The sequence below is a fragment of the Morus notabilis genome, unplaced genomic scaffold, assembly GCF_000414095.1.
Source record: "Morus notabilis unplaced genomic scaffold, ASM41409v2 Scaffold3452, whole genome shotgun sequence".
Lineage (NCBI taxonomy): Eukaryota > Viridiplantae > Streptophyta > Magnoliopsida > Rosales > Moraceae > Morus > Morus notabilis.
This window is the reverse complement of record NW_010360862.1, coordinates 70,561-85,633: the sequence shown is the minus strand read 5'-3', so window position 1 is coordinate 85,633 and position 15,073 is coordinate 70,561. Positions and strand designations below refer to the sequence as shown.

At 37.3% G+C, this 15,073-nt stretch overlaps 2 protein-coding genes across 2 annotated transcripts; one reads left to right on the top strand and one right to left on the bottom strand.

The window, feature by feature from the left end:
* The first annotated feature begins 2,764 nt into the window (after nucleotides 1-2,764).
* On the top strand, nucleotides 2,765-5,319 carry LOC21386324 (mitogen-activated protein kinase kinase kinase 7). Its single transcript, XM_010097414.2, has 2 exons — nucleotides 2,765-4,682; nucleotides 5,088-5,319. Exons 1-2 carry the CDS (start codon nucleotides 2,765-2,767, stop codon nucleotides 5,255-5,257), a joined length of 2,088 nt encoding a protein of 695 aa, XP_010095716.2. The 3' UTR covers nucleotides 5,258-5,319.
* A 278-nt stretch (nucleotides 5,320-5,597) lies between these two features.
* On the bottom strand, nucleotides 5,598-11,403 carry LOC21386323 (protein SUPPRESSOR OF PHYA-105 1). Its single transcript, XM_010097413.2, has 8 exons — nucleotides 11,377-11,403; nucleotides 9,380-10,738; nucleotides 9,016-9,173; nucleotides 8,049-8,898; nucleotides 7,312-7,458; nucleotides 6,843-7,160; nucleotides 6,703-6,762; nucleotides 5,598-6,356 (listed from the first exon to the last, which is right to left on the bottom strand). Exons 2-8 carry the CDS (start codon nucleotides 10,370-10,372, stop codon nucleotides 6,165-6,167), a joined length of 2,718 nt encoding a protein of 905 aa, XP_010095715.2. The 5' UTR covers nucleotides 10,373-10,738; nucleotides 11,377-11,403; the 3' UTR covers nucleotides 5,598-6,164.
* Between the last annotated feature and the right edge of the window lie 3,670 nt (nucleotides 11,404-15,073).

The window sequence follows — 15,073 nt, the reverse complement described above, 5'->3', positions numbered from 1 at the left end:
TATATGTATATATATATATATATATATCATCCACTTTCATTGTGATTAGTTCATTTTTTACAACAACGTGGATCACTGATGTGGAAGATAACTTCCACATAATAATTTTGTAAACTTTTCCACATTATTTTTCATCAGACTTCACACTAACACATTTTTATCTTTGCACATGCATCCACTTCTTCCAGGAAGTTATCTAACTTCTCACGTGACCATGTATGTCTATTTTACTATTTTTTATTCACTGTATTTTTTGTTTCAATAGAGAGTTTGTATGTAATTCGAGATAATCAATCAAAGATAACAATCAAAATTAATGTAGGCGTTTGATTGCCGAACCACTTTAAACTTTGGTGCTTGCATTCTTCTAGTTTTTTTTTTTCAACTTTAATTTGCATTTTGTGTGGTTGTTGTTCGTTGATCTATTCTGGAAACTTTATTGCAAGGTTTGTTGAAGATTGTGGAGCCTAATCACGTTTGGAAGCAAGGAAGAGCAAGAAAAAATAAGAATAAATCGGTGTAGTGCCGCAGCCTCAGTCAGTAGGCGCCGCGACATCAGAAGGCAACAAACATGGCGTCATGGCACTGCAGGGGCGCAGCCAAGTCAAATCAAAGGCGGTTTTGAGTTTGAGGGCTTTTCCTATACAATATAAATACCTAATCTTCTAGGGTTTATTAACCAAGAATTTTCTAAAACAAAATTGGAGTGTGAGGTTAGGAAGCATCTTTTGAGTGTGAGAGAAAGATAAAGTGAGATTGAGTGATTTCTCTGTAATGAATTTCTTTAACACTATAGTGAAATTTGCAACGACAGAAACATAATGTAGCTAAATTGGTAAAGCTATATAAAATTCGTGGTGTGAATTTTACTTTTATTTTTCATTCATAATTTTTCGTTATCTTTTATTTGCTTAGGTTTATAGGCAAATTTTCCTAACAAGGTTTGCGGATTTTCATAGTCAACATCACATAATTATGGATAGCATGATACGACATATCGTTTATTTCTCTTACCCGACATTAACCTACGTCATTTGTCAGATATAGCAAGGACATCTCTAGGGGTGTAAGAAATTACCCTGAACCTGAATAATCCGGCCTACCCGACATGAAATTATCAGGTTTTTCTTTTTTTTTTTTTTTGGTTTCCAATTTTCCCAACCTGCAATGTGCATGTAGGGTTGCTGGCCAGGGTCCATTTAACCTGTTTACCCCCGACCCGGCCGCATGAATTTTTACCTCTTATGTAAAAAAGCCATACAGCTCAAGACTTCTTCGTTTTTTCTCTCGATCATTTGCCGTCGCTCACCCCAAGTCTCTGCGTCTGAGACTGATTCGTTCTCATAAATTTCTCACTTCTTCTTCTCAGTTCCTCCCCAAGTCTCTGCCGTTCCTCTTCTTCTTCTCCGACTCTCTCTCGCCATTTCAAACAATCACGTGCCGTCAACCTTGTCCCTGATTCTGCCAAGGTAGTCTGCCGTCACACCAAGGTACTGTGAGAGTGTGAGGTTGGTTTTCTAGTTTGAATAAGAGTAGAAAAATTAAGTTAATGGATGGCCTACAAATTGATCTAGCGCACACTGAAGCCATTAGCCAATGCTCTATAAATCTGGGAAATTTTTTTTTCCTCATAGCCAATTTAAAACGGCAAATAACTCAAAATAGCTAAGTTTGCCGGCAAGGGCCACAGGCCCAACCCGCAAAACTGAGCCTACCTGAGGTAACCCGAAGGGTTATGACGTTGTGTCTCACGGAGGATGTTGCGGCCCAAATTCTCCTCACCCCGAATGTGACGGCTCGGCCCAAATTTCAGGCCCAACCCGAGCCAATCCGGCCTACTTACACCCCTAGACATCTCCTCTATATTTCAGTCGTTTTGTCTCGTTATTAAATGACAAGTCGCTAAGTGAACGGGGAAAAAGACAAACGACATTTTGTTCCTCAAGAAACGGAAAAGAACATGTCGTTACTGAGCTTGAAGAACACAAATGTCAACGACCTGCTGTTTTACCAAAAACCCGCTCCTTCTTCCTTTTTTTCATTTTTATTTTTATATTTTTTATGCTGCCGAACTCAGCTCCTGAAATTTCAAGCTTAAAATAAATTCCAGTTTTTCTTTTAATTTCATGCAAAATTACTCTCTTTAAGGGGGAAAAAAAGATTAAGAGATTAAGGAAGAATGATTAAGATTGTCACTTTCTTTTTCTCTTCTTAAACATGGATTAATTGTAAATTTTGAATAGCTTAAGAATAAAGCACAGAGGCAATCGAAATATTGATATCCTAAAAAAAAAGGAGGAAATATTGACTAAATATACGGGTATAGATGTAATTGAAACAAAAGAAAAACGGTGAGGCACGCAAGAAAATTGAAAATCCGTTAGAAGCGTTAACCAACTCTTTCCAAAATTTACCAACACCAATTGACAAGTGTTGGGTCATCTAAAATTGTATCGAAAAACTTCCCATCAAAGACAAGAAAAAACTTTTCCAAGAAAAATTTTTCCACCATTTTCTTACAATAATTTTTGTACAGGTTCTGATTGCATGATGTTTTTTTCATGGGAAAGTTTTTTTTTTTTTTTTTTTACCTTAATCATAACTAAGAAATCTGAAATGGGATTGTCGGATTCTGTATTTCTCTGCGGAATTACTGAGAATTTTGGCAGAAATCCATTCTCTCTAAAGGGTCTTCATTTGCTTCCCATATCAAGTTTCAGATTTGTTTTTGTTGGTTTTTTTTTTTCTAGTTGAATTTTAATAAATGGAGCAATTTCGTCAGATTGCAGAGGTATTAGGAAGTATAAAGGCCTTATTGGTATTCCGCGACGACATTCAAATCAATCGAAGACAATGCCTTTTGTTATATGATATTTTCACTTCTGCCTATGATTCAATAGCCGAGGAAATGAGAAATTGTTTGAGATTCAAAGAGAAGAACACCAAGTGGAAAATTCTTGAGCAGCCATTGAGAGATCTGTATGGAATATTCAGAGAAGGAGAAGCCTATATTAAACACTCCTTGGAGAACAAAGAGTGGTGGGCTAAGGCCATTTCTCTCTACCAAAACACCGATTGCGTCGAGTTTCACATCCACAACTTGCTTTCTTGCGTCCCAATCATCGTTGAAGCGATTGAAAGCGTTGGAGAAATCTCTGGTTGCGATCAGGAGGAGATGCAAAGGAGGAGACGTGTTTACTCAAGCAAATACAAGAAAGAGTATAGTGATTGGAGACTTTTCCGGTGGAAATTCGGGAGGCAGTATTTGGTTAGTCAGGAATTCTGCGATCGATTCGAGTCGGTTTGGAGAGAAGATAGGTGGAATTTGGTGAACAAAATCAGTGAAAAGAAAGTTGGGGGACTGACGAAGAATGAGCAACGTCTGATCGATCAACTCTTCAAAGGCTTTGATGTTTTAGAGCCCTTTAATGGGAAGAAGCTCTTGCCTAGTTCAATTCTAGTGGGATCAAAAGACTACCAAGTAAGAAGAAGATTAGGGAGTGGAAGTCAATATAAAGAGATTCTTTGGTTGGGTGAGAGCTTTGCTTCTAGACACTTCTTTGGCGACGCTGAACGTCTAATGCCAGAGATTTCCTCACTTTTGTCTCTTTCCCATCCAAATATAGTCAACTTCCTTTGTGGTTTTGCTGATGAGGAAAAGAAAGAGTGGTTTCTTATTATGGAGCTGATGAGCAAAGACCTTTTCAGCTACATCAAAGAGACTTGCGGTCCAAGAAAGCGAGTTCCGTTTTCACTTCCTGTTGCGGTAGATTTGATGCTTCAGATTGCCAGGGGAATGGAGTATCTCCACTCTAAGCAAATCTACCATGGAGATTTGAATCCTTCTAACATACTTGTTAGAGCAAGAGGAAATGGTATCTCCACAGAAGGGAGCCAGTCGCAAGCAAAAGTCTCGGGGTTTGGATTGACTTCTGTAGGGAATTTTACACAAAAGAGTTCTTCAAGTCAAAATGGGACTCTACCTTTTATTTGGTATGCTCCTGAGGTTTTGGAGGAGCAAGAACAGAAAGGAACTGCTGAGAGCTCAAAGTACACTGAAAAGTCCGATGTCTACAGTTTCGGGATGGTTTGCTTTGAGCTTTTGACTGGAAAAGTCCCTTTTGAGGATGGTCATCTCCAAGGGGACAAAATGAGCAGAAATATAAGAGCAGGAGAGAGGCCATTGTTCCCTTTTCAGGCACCAAAATATGTGACGAATTTGACAAAGAAATGTTGGCATACTGACCCGAATCAGCGGCCGAGCTTCTCATCCAGCTGCAGGATTCTTCGCTACATAAAAAAGTTCATCGCAATGAATCCCGACTATAATACTCAGCCAGACCCGCCAGTACCATTGCTGGATTATTGTGACATCGAGTCAGGCCTTTTGAGGAGCTTTCCTTATTGGGGTAGTTCTGAGCAATCACTATCAGTGTCACAAATCCCATTTCAGATGTTTGTTTATAGAGTTTTGGAGAAGGAGAAAACAAGTGCCAGCCTTAAAGATAACTCCGAAGAATCTGGAAGTGATGCGGCTTCAATCTGTGGAGATGAAAATGTGATCACAATTGATGATGCTTTCCCATCAACACCAGAAAGGAAATCTCTAGCTTCACCTGATAGTATGAACAAGAGACTCTCATTGTTTAAGAAGTCTTCAGATGTAAAATTCAACAAAACAAGTTTGTCCCTTGCCTTGCTCTTTTAAGTTCCATATTTCTTCATTTTGGATATTCTTAGTAAATTTTGTTAAAGCAACAAAAATGATAATATCACCAGTGTTGATCATCTCTACTCTTCTTTTTTTTTTTTTTACCAGTTATGAGTCTCAAGTTGACGTGTGAATATGCGATTGATTAGATTTTAAAATGTGCGGTGGTGACCTCATTCACTCACAATATAAGTAGAATCTCTTTGAAACCAGAGAAACCAGAAACTCATGTATTGTAGAATGATAAATTCATCTATTTTCCTTGTTCCTGTGTTTCTTAAAGCTGATGTGAAAATTTAGAAACTAGAGACATTCTATAGAGTAAAAGGTTGGAGAACTAGAATGGATGACTTTTGTTATGCTAGTGAGTAACAAGATTTTGTCTTTGGACTTGCAGGCACACCAAAAGGACGATCAGTACGGCCGCCACAAATAAATCCTCCAGGGAGAAGTATGAGGAGAAATTCAGAAAGCCAACTAATGATGTTAAGTCCAAGAATAAAAAGAACATCATCTGGTCATGCCTCAGATTCAGAACTCCCTTAGACGTTTGATTTACCAAATCAATGTATCCAAAAATCCAGAAGAATCGGCTCAAGTCTAAATTTCAAACGACAAGAAAGGATAGGAATAGCTTAGCTCGGACTAACTATACGAATTATCATCATTACTGAAGAGAACCACTGTTGTATAAAGATATTCATTCTTTTTGTGTGACAAGTGACGGCCAAATATAAATACAGAAATGAACTTCTCTTCCAGGGTGAATGAGAAAATGCAAGACTTGAGGCAGATTATTCATGTATACATGTGAACACATTAATATCTGGTCACTCAATTTATCTATATTTTTATAAACCAGAAGAGCAGATTGTGCTATCGCTTGTGCTAAATAGAAGTTCTTTATAGTTCTGCCTCAAAATAGTTCATAGGCGTAAATAAATTCACAAATCCAGCCAAGAATCTTTCTCAAACTTAATCAGGTAACGGTACAAGCAGTTAGATTTTCTATACTAGAATATGTGCATTGGTGAAGCAATGGCTTGCACGGAACATATAAATTGATGTCGTGAAATTGAATCATAAAAAATCGATTAAACTTTGATACTGAACCAATGTTTGTGAAATTTCAACTGCCATCTTTTCCCACGAAAAGCCTAGAGAAGCCGAGATAGAGAGCTAAAGAATCAAACTTGACGCCTCCTTCACAATTCTCTTCTCAGTTCAGCCTTCGTTCGCAGATTAATCTTGTGAGATCAATGGATTCCAAAGGTTAAATCCCATGATCACCACAAGGTGCTCGATTAAAGGTCGCTATTTTGCTCAAGTATTTGAACCGAGTGATTGGTCTTTGCTTCCAGTTTATATTTCCATTCCAAGAAAGCAAAAGAGAAAGCCTTGTGAAGAAGCAGAGAAGATAAACATAGTTTTAGTGGAGAGAAGAAGCTTGTCATTACACCATCTGAAGCAGTTTCAGAACTCCACTAGAGTTGGCAGCCACCACCATTTTAGACTTTCTTCTCCAACAGACACTTGAAACAAACTGTCTACCATCATCACTAACCTCATCACCCGAAACAGGATCAATGGTTTTAAACTTGTGTGAAGTTATTGGCATTGGTAGAGATCTATAATAACTATACACCTGAACCAAGAAAAAGAGAGAACAAAAAAGTTAATAACAAAAGTAACCATTCAAATTTCCAGTGCCTTAAAAATGTCACTTCTCATGTCAGATTCAATCAAAATTGGATATGTATGTTGCCTTCAAACAAGGTTAGGGAATAACTATGTGGAAATAATTTAGTTAATAGAAATTTAAAAAAGTTTGTTGAATTGTATGTCAAGATAGTTAAATTATGTCAGAGAAGAGGATGAAGGGATGCTTTTTTGATTTCTAATAATGCAATTGAATTTTACTTGAATCGAATTTTCGATTTTTAGGAACTCAAATATATGCAAGTATTCACAAGAGAACTAGACATATGTACCTCGTTCGTTTCTGAACCGCAAACTATATATCCATCCAAAACAGATAATCCCACAAAGTTCTGAGAAAAGTAAGTGATGAGTGTTAAAATTCATTTCATGTATTCTCATAAATATTTGAAGTAGAGTTTAGTATGGCAACCTTTTCATTGGTATGACCCTTAAAGGATAGGCTACAAGCATCACCAGACAACCCAGATGAGATGGTTTTCTTGAGATTCCAAAGCTTTAGGGTGTTGTCTGTCGATGCAGACACAAGTGTGTCTGCATCTAAAAACTTTACGTAGCTAACAGCTTTTCCATGACCTGATAAGGAGAACAAAGGAATTCTGACGTGGCGAAGATCATAGCCGTAGATTTTGTAATCAGCAGATCCAAAAACCAGTTGATGGTTAGAGTAATCTGAGAACTGCACGCAGCAGACATTGGCGGGACTCCAGATGGTGCCAATTGAGCTCTTCTGCATAAATTGTATTCAAGAATTTTCTGTAAGTTCATTGTTTATAATACTAATGGAAAATTATGAACACCAAATTCCGAGGCAAAACCGAAGTTCAAGTTATGGCAGAAACTGGACCATTTGTTAGAATGACAAAAGAGAGAGAGCATACATCATTTACACTCCAAAGTTTTACAGAACAGTCATCACTTCCACTACCAAACATGATTGGATCAGCTCTAGAAAAGTCAACAGACCAAGCCCTCTTCTGATGTTCTGTGTATTGAGAGAATCTTTCTCCAGTGTTTGCATCCCACATCTGTAATTCCATCCACGCACACCATAGTATGGTTATCAAACAAGTAAAATAACCAAAAACTTGATTAATGCTCTCAAATGAAAGTAATAAATTTTAAAGGGGGAATTTGCATAAATGGCTTAAATTTTGGACCCCTTCTTGTCCTTTTGATTTATGTCCACTTTCCAGTAATTTACTGGTTTACTAAGGTAACCACAGACTTCTCACTCTTAACAAATCAGGTTAATCATACATTTATCCTACAAAATAGGGTAGAAAACTAAATAAAATATATTTATAATTTTTAATGAATGCATATATATATATATATATATATATATATTGTGCATATAATCACAATTCTTAAATTTTGGACCCCTTCTTGTCCTTTTGATTTATGTCCACTTTCCAGTAATTTACTGGTTTACTAAGGTAACCACAGACTTCTCACTCTTAACAAATCAGGTTAATCATACATTTATCCTACAAAATAGGGTAGAAAACTAAATAAAATATATTTATAATTTTTAATGAATGCATATATATATATATATATATATATATTGTGCAGATAATCACAATTCTTTTATTCATGTGCAATAAAAGCACACCTTTACGACTCCGTCGTAATCTGTTGAAGCCAGGTAATTCTTGACGTAGTAGTTCCAGCAAATACAGCTCAGCTTAGACTTGTTTGACATCTCAACAACAGGATAATGGATATCAGCAGCCTCATTTGACAGGGCAGCAAACTCAAAAATCTTGATCTTCTTTGATACTTTAGCTGCAGCTATGTACTCCTCATCACGATCGAAACTTAAGGAGCAAATGGCATTGGTAGAGTTGAAGAGGTCCCCATTTCTCAGCGTTCCACATACTTTAAACTCGCTGAAGCGAGCAAACTTGCATAAACTATCAAAAAAGGATCCAGCAGGATAATCTGAGTTTTGATTCATGCTTAAATCTTCATCTCCATTTTGCACATGGCAGTGATTGACTTCTTTCTTGTCTACATCTTTATCTGAGTGTGATAGGACACTTTTTGTATGCTGATTTTGGGATCTCATGGAGAAGTAAGCATGTTTTAGCTGAGTGATAATTTTCATCATATTCTCATTTTTGCCTGACACTGGAAATGAACTAGAAGGAACACCTGAAGTGCTTGAATATTCAAGAGAAGAACCCTCTTCACTTATGCAAGGAAGTTCCTTGTGTTCCTGCGAAGAAGAAACTAAGACTGTTCTTGACGAGTACCTTTTCTCAACTTCCTTAATATCTTCATCTAAGCACCCTATATCCTCAATCAACTTAGAGGCGCGCCTTTTCTTTTCATCTTTCAATGAACTGAAAAACTTGAATAATAGCTCTAATTGAGGATCAATTCGATCAGCAGAATTTGAATAGACATCCTTGGGATTTGAATCTTTGGAACCACATATCAGTTCAGATTGGAGAATTTCTCTGTTGCGCACCGAAAAATTAGACATGTGAGTTTGATCAAGAAAAAGGATTAAGATTCACTGCTGCCACTGAAAGGGAAAATATAAAAGAGAAATGAAATTATGCAGATTGAGATACCTAGTTGTGGGACGTGACAAAGGCTCAGGATGAAGAAGCCAAAGACACAAGCCAGCTCCCATTGGATTTTCTGAAAGAAACTTTGGCGGAAGAATTCGACGGTGTAAATCCGACATCGCTGCAGAATGAGCCTCCCATGATTCAGGATAGGACAGCAACTGATATAAACAGCCCACTTTAGTTGTAAGGATGATATTCATATTATACTCACATAAGAGCTATATTGTCATGCATTCATTAATACAAAATATGTCTTAGTTTAACTTAAATTGGTCCAATAAAGTTAACTAATAAAATTTATGAGCAAAGAACCAAGAGTCCAAAAATTAGTAGTAGTAGAAACGGTTCAAAGATGTCTCCTCACCTCAAAAAGGAGTACGCCAAGCCCATAAATATTTGATGAAGATGTGGACCCTCTTTCATCTAGCTCCTCTGGACTAGTATACCACTTCTTTTCTAACTGACCAGTTGTAGAAATGGATTGTTGTTGTTGTACAATGGACACATTTCGATATAATCTGGGATCCTTTTGCAAGTGGAGAATTTGTGGGCCAGCCATATATAGTTCAGTCTCCTTAATTTTATTATGCTGGTTTCTAAGAGATCTCATAGCCTCACTAAGCTTTTGCTGCTTTCCACCTGAAATATGGTTTCCAAATGCATTCTGATCCAATGGTCGTTTCTCGTTCACATCTCGATGGATCGCGTTAATTTCCATCATGACCAAAGAACCAATATATTGAATCTTCTTTGATGGCAAAATAGTGAAGCAGGAAGGTCTTAAGTCCTGCAAGGCAGAACCTTGGGAGAGTGCAAAATCCACCAACTTCACAATCTGCCTAAATATCACCAAGCTTTCAACTTTGTCCACATTACAAGAATGAGATTTGATCCATTCCCTCAAGCTGATTCCACCGGTATGAGATTCTGGAGAAGGAGATCTTAGAACCCCAGGTGAAAAATTCTGATAATTTTCCCGACTTGAATTTGCATCCGCAGTAGAAGAACACGCCTCGGCGTCATAACCAAGTTTGTCACCATTTTGGTCCATAACTACACTGCAAGCTTCTTGATATCTACTAATGATTCCATTTTCCTCGAATGTTTTCTTCACAGGTAGCTGAGAGAAGCTAGCTCTTGATACAGTCTTCAGTTGTTTTTCGCCAATGACTAGTGCATTGTTTGAGATGATCTTGTCATCATCAACTCTTGGATTTGAAGAAACTTCATCTGGGTTTTGTCCAATAGGCTTACTTGACAAACGCCTCGTGTTCTGCATCTTGAACTCCCCTTTGATTCTCAACAAAATCTGATCTTTGTCCAGGGACACAAAATCTCCATGTGAATCTTTACTCATGAACCCATTTGACAAATCATACTGATATTTGCCATGGATCCTATCTAGAGCTACTTGGGCTATCTACTGAAGTGAAATTTGGATTCCTAGAGTTTCCTATTCTCAACTCAAGCCTGGCGCCATCAATAGAAGTGCCATATCTATTCAAACCACTGTCCTCCATTATAGCAATATAATCACTGGAAAACTTTTCTAGTCAAGAGCTTCTACCCTAGGGAAACATCAATTTTGGTCCAAAATATATACCCCAATTATTAACTTCAAATAAAAAAAAATGAAATTCTTTTGCTGAAGTCTCTGTTCTCCTTATCTCAGCATTTACACCCATTTCATCCACATAGACTTCAAATCAGCATTTACAAGATCCTATAAGAATCAAATTTTGGAATAATCACTGTTAAGGAAGATAGATATTGTCGAAATATTAAGGCATTAAAAGTATCCTGCTGATCTAAAACAAGAACAATTTTCTCATTGATAAGATAAAGAGAACATGACCCAGATTTTGAGTGTAAATATAAAAGTTTGGAGATTAGAACAACAATGCAGCAGATTCCCATGAAACCCAGATGTAGATTCTACTCTAAAACGCCTACATATACAACACAAAGAATAATAATAGCAAATAAAAAATACGAGTTCCCACAATTGAAGACACAAACCAGTCTTTAGACTTGCTGTAACTGAATAAAAATGCCTTTATTTATTTCACAAATTTAAACATGTATTTTAGGCATGTTTGATATGAGACCTCTCTAAATCATGAAATAATGAGAAATTAACCAATTACTGTTATTGAAAAAAAAAAAAAAAATTCTGCTTACGCAATATCATCATTTCAATGCAATACTAACACTTAAACCATCAGTATTCAAATCTATATGGTTTAGAAGATTGCCAACATAAAAAGAAGGATAAAAATCAGAATAAACAAAACAAACAATCACCAATCTTAATCAAACTCAAACCAAGAAAAAGAGGAACAAGAAGAAAAGCATTATTACCATTCAGAGAAGCAACAGAGAGAGAAATGAAGAAGAAGAAAGAAAGGGTGTGAAAAGCATTTTCTTTAAGCTTATAAAAGAGAAACCAACCCAAAAAAGCTAAAAAAAAAGCTTTTGTTGGGACTTAGAAACAAGGAGAATCACAAACTCTTGAGTGAGAAAAAATATCTTCTTTTCTTTTCTTACATAGCAAACAATTTGGTTTAGCCAAAGAACGACAACTAACACCAACAAAAATCTCCTTAAATTTTGCATATCAAACTTTGTCTGTTACAATTAAAAAGCTTTCTGTCATATCTCAGCTCAAAATCCGCCGAAGTGAATGAGGCTCAAAGATATATTGATTTTGTTATGAGATAACAATTAAAATTTGCTTGTTTTTTTCTTCCTTAGAGAAATTAAAAATAATGTCGTTTATACATTTTTTGGTTTAGTCCTCAGAAGTCAGAGGCTGTTTATGTGCTTATGTCTGGCAAACAGTGCGTCCACGATATCAATAACCTGTTCGCCAAATTAGCAGCTTCCACGTTGGATAACATTTTAATATTACTTTTTTGCACGAATTCAACTGTGGGCCCCACAGAAATTTTATCTTGCAAACCAACGGTGAGATCGGATGCCACGTAGTGATGACTGTACTAATCTTGGAGTCAGTGTGAGAATATCTCTGACATGACGACATTCACTCTCATGTCGTATGGAAATTGGGCCCACGCAGTGCTTGTGGCCCAATGGAAACTGACAGCAGTGGGGCCTATTACTTCCCGATTGAAGAAAACAAATGGCGGCCGTTGGATCTGTTTGTGGGAAACAGATCAAAGGGTTCCACTAGTGTTTTATTTAATAAGTTATTTTCTTTATGGAGATGGTTTTGTGTTAATAATAGTTAATTGGACGGAGAGTACCGGACCACGTAGTTCATAGAACGAGTGACGGTTATTTGGCCGGAGAAGGTCCTGATTGGCGACTGTCACGCGCGAGGGTGATGCCAGCCCGGCCCCACTATGGCACCCATAGATTCGAGTTAATTATGCTACCTGCCACAATTTTCACATGTGGATTGATTTATGCCACCTCCTAAAACTGTTGCAAAATATGCAACGGTTTCATAACTTGAAATTTATGCACTGACCAAAATACCCATACACTAGCCCTCTCACGTTCTCTATTTGAGCCGTCTCTCTCTCTCTCTCTTCCAGTCGTCGTCGTCCGTGACCTCCGCCCCTCCCGCTCATGCCGCCACCGTCACGATTGGCCTATAACCGATCTGAGCATTGGCCTAAAGGTTCCCACCACGGCCTGAAGCTCTATTGATCACGAAGCCTCGACGGATCTCTACGTCGCGAAGATCTTCAGGCGTGAAGCTCAGGGGAGATCACTCTCCATCGCGACCGTCGCGACCTCCATTGGAGTCGACGAAGAAACGAGCTCCCGCCATTGAGGAGCTCGAGCTTTGCAGTGCCGATCTGACACCATACAACGCCGCGACGAAGACGTCGGTGAGATCTTGGTCGTGGGCCCGTCATGGAGAGGAGGAAAGCACCCGAAGCTCACGGATCTGCAAGTGCCGCGATGTCCTTGAGACGCAATGATGGGATCGGCACGGGTCCAAACACGGCGCGATATTCCTCCGGTGACAACGACGCCGCAACAAGGAGCCGATGCAACGTAGATGGCCAGATCTAACATTTTGTGATTCTTTTTATTTCCTGATGTTTGTGGATTTTTTTCGAAACAGTTTTTAGAACTTTTGTTAATATTGATTTGTGGATTATTTAGATTTTTTTTTGAAGTGTTCCGGCTGGACGACCGTGGTGCCACCGGTATTGGCGGTTATCAACCAGTATTGTAGAGGATGCTAGTTGGTAAGAGGGCTGGCGTAATGACTGAGAAAATTCTAAACTTTAAATAATATAATTTATGTATTTAAGTTAAAAAAATTTTTAGAAAATACTATGTTATATTTTTTGACTGAAGGATTTATGAAATTAACATTTGTATTCTTAAATTCTGTAGCAGATTTCTTGCTAAGTTTATGATTTACGATCAAGTAAATTCGATCGATAAATTTTCACCGTACTCTAAGGCAGAAGAATTTTTAGTACATATATAGTTTGAGAATCTTAATTCTAAGAATCTCCAAGCACAATATGATGTTAGCAGCATATAAAAAGAAAACGCTCTGACATTTTAAAAGAAGATGAAATCCTTAATTGCCAGACAGCTAGGTTAAAGTCACAAGATAAATACCTATAGTAGAAGGGTACTATGTGAGCGGGAGTTGACACCATAAAAAACAATGTCATTCCTGGGATATAATGCAGAAATCTAAATTTAGAATTTGTTCAGTCTAGAATTAATTTCAACACTTGAAACAATTCAAAATATTACGCGAGTAAAAATTTAATGTAATATCGAAGTAGTCGGGGATTAATATTGAACTGTAAATTAGCAGTAGAAAAGGAACCGTCAGAAACTAAAATTTTCTGTCGGCTAAGTACTTCCCTACAGTCAGTATAAATTTTATCTGATGCAAGAGAAATTTAAGAGATTACACAAAAGTACAATGGGTAGGTTAGGATTTGGTTGGATGAGATGTGATGTGATGGTAGTGGTTGAAGAGAAATTATGACAATCTTTTTCACTCTTTTCTCTCATCTTGGCCGGCCATGTTAGGAGGTTTTAGCAAAAGTTTTGGTTGCTTGAGTGTGCAAGAAGATTTCATGATGAGAAGTGATGTGATGGTAGTGATTGAAGAGAAATCATGGCATACTTACCCTTTCTTTTCTCCCACCTAGACCGGCCATGCTTAAGGGATTTGAACCCAAAAATTTAGTTGATTAATGGAGTTGATTTGGTGCTAAAAATGATTACCAACTGGTCTATAAATAGAGCCATCATAAGTTAGGCCTCACTTTTACTCTATTCTTTTCTTCTCCGCACCAAAACCGGATTCACTACAATTCTAAGCCCCCCAAATTTTCTCCACTCGCCCTCACCAAACCGAGCCTTCCTCTAGTCCACATACACTCAAAATTTTTCATATATCTCACCATAAATCTTAGCTTAAGTTGGAGGAGAAGAGGAGGATTTCAAAGGTTTTCAAGAGAGAGTTCTTTAAGGGTAATTTCTTGAACACTTCTCCATTATTTTTCTAGCCAACTTTAAGCTTGAAATTATAGATGTAAATTGTGGTCCTTAGAGGCTATGGTTTGTAATAAGGGTGTGTGATTTTTAAGTTAGTTTTGTGAGTTTTGAGGTTAGTTTGATTAGCATTATGTAGTATGTTTATTGTTGGTTAAGTATGCCTATTTTGGGATTAGAGGTAAAATTTTCTGGTTACTTTGAACGCGAAAATGAGGATCCTAGAGTGAGATTTTTTAGTATTTATAAGTTTAAACTTATGGTTCTCGATGTGTTGAACGTTTTTTCGTGATTGTGACAAAACCCAATTTTAACTCTAAATGCAAGTTTTAAGCCATTTTGTAAAAACGGGATAGGCAGTCTAACACAGTTTTGGGAAAAAACTGCAGCCACTGTTTTCAGCCAAACGAGGCCTCTAGAGGCTGAATTTCAGTTTTCTCTAAAAATGAAAATTTTAGATCTCGACGAGGCGAATAATTATCATGAAAAACATATTTTTAAAATATGAACCTAAGATATAGTAAAACACAGATTTCAGAAACTACACAGTTTT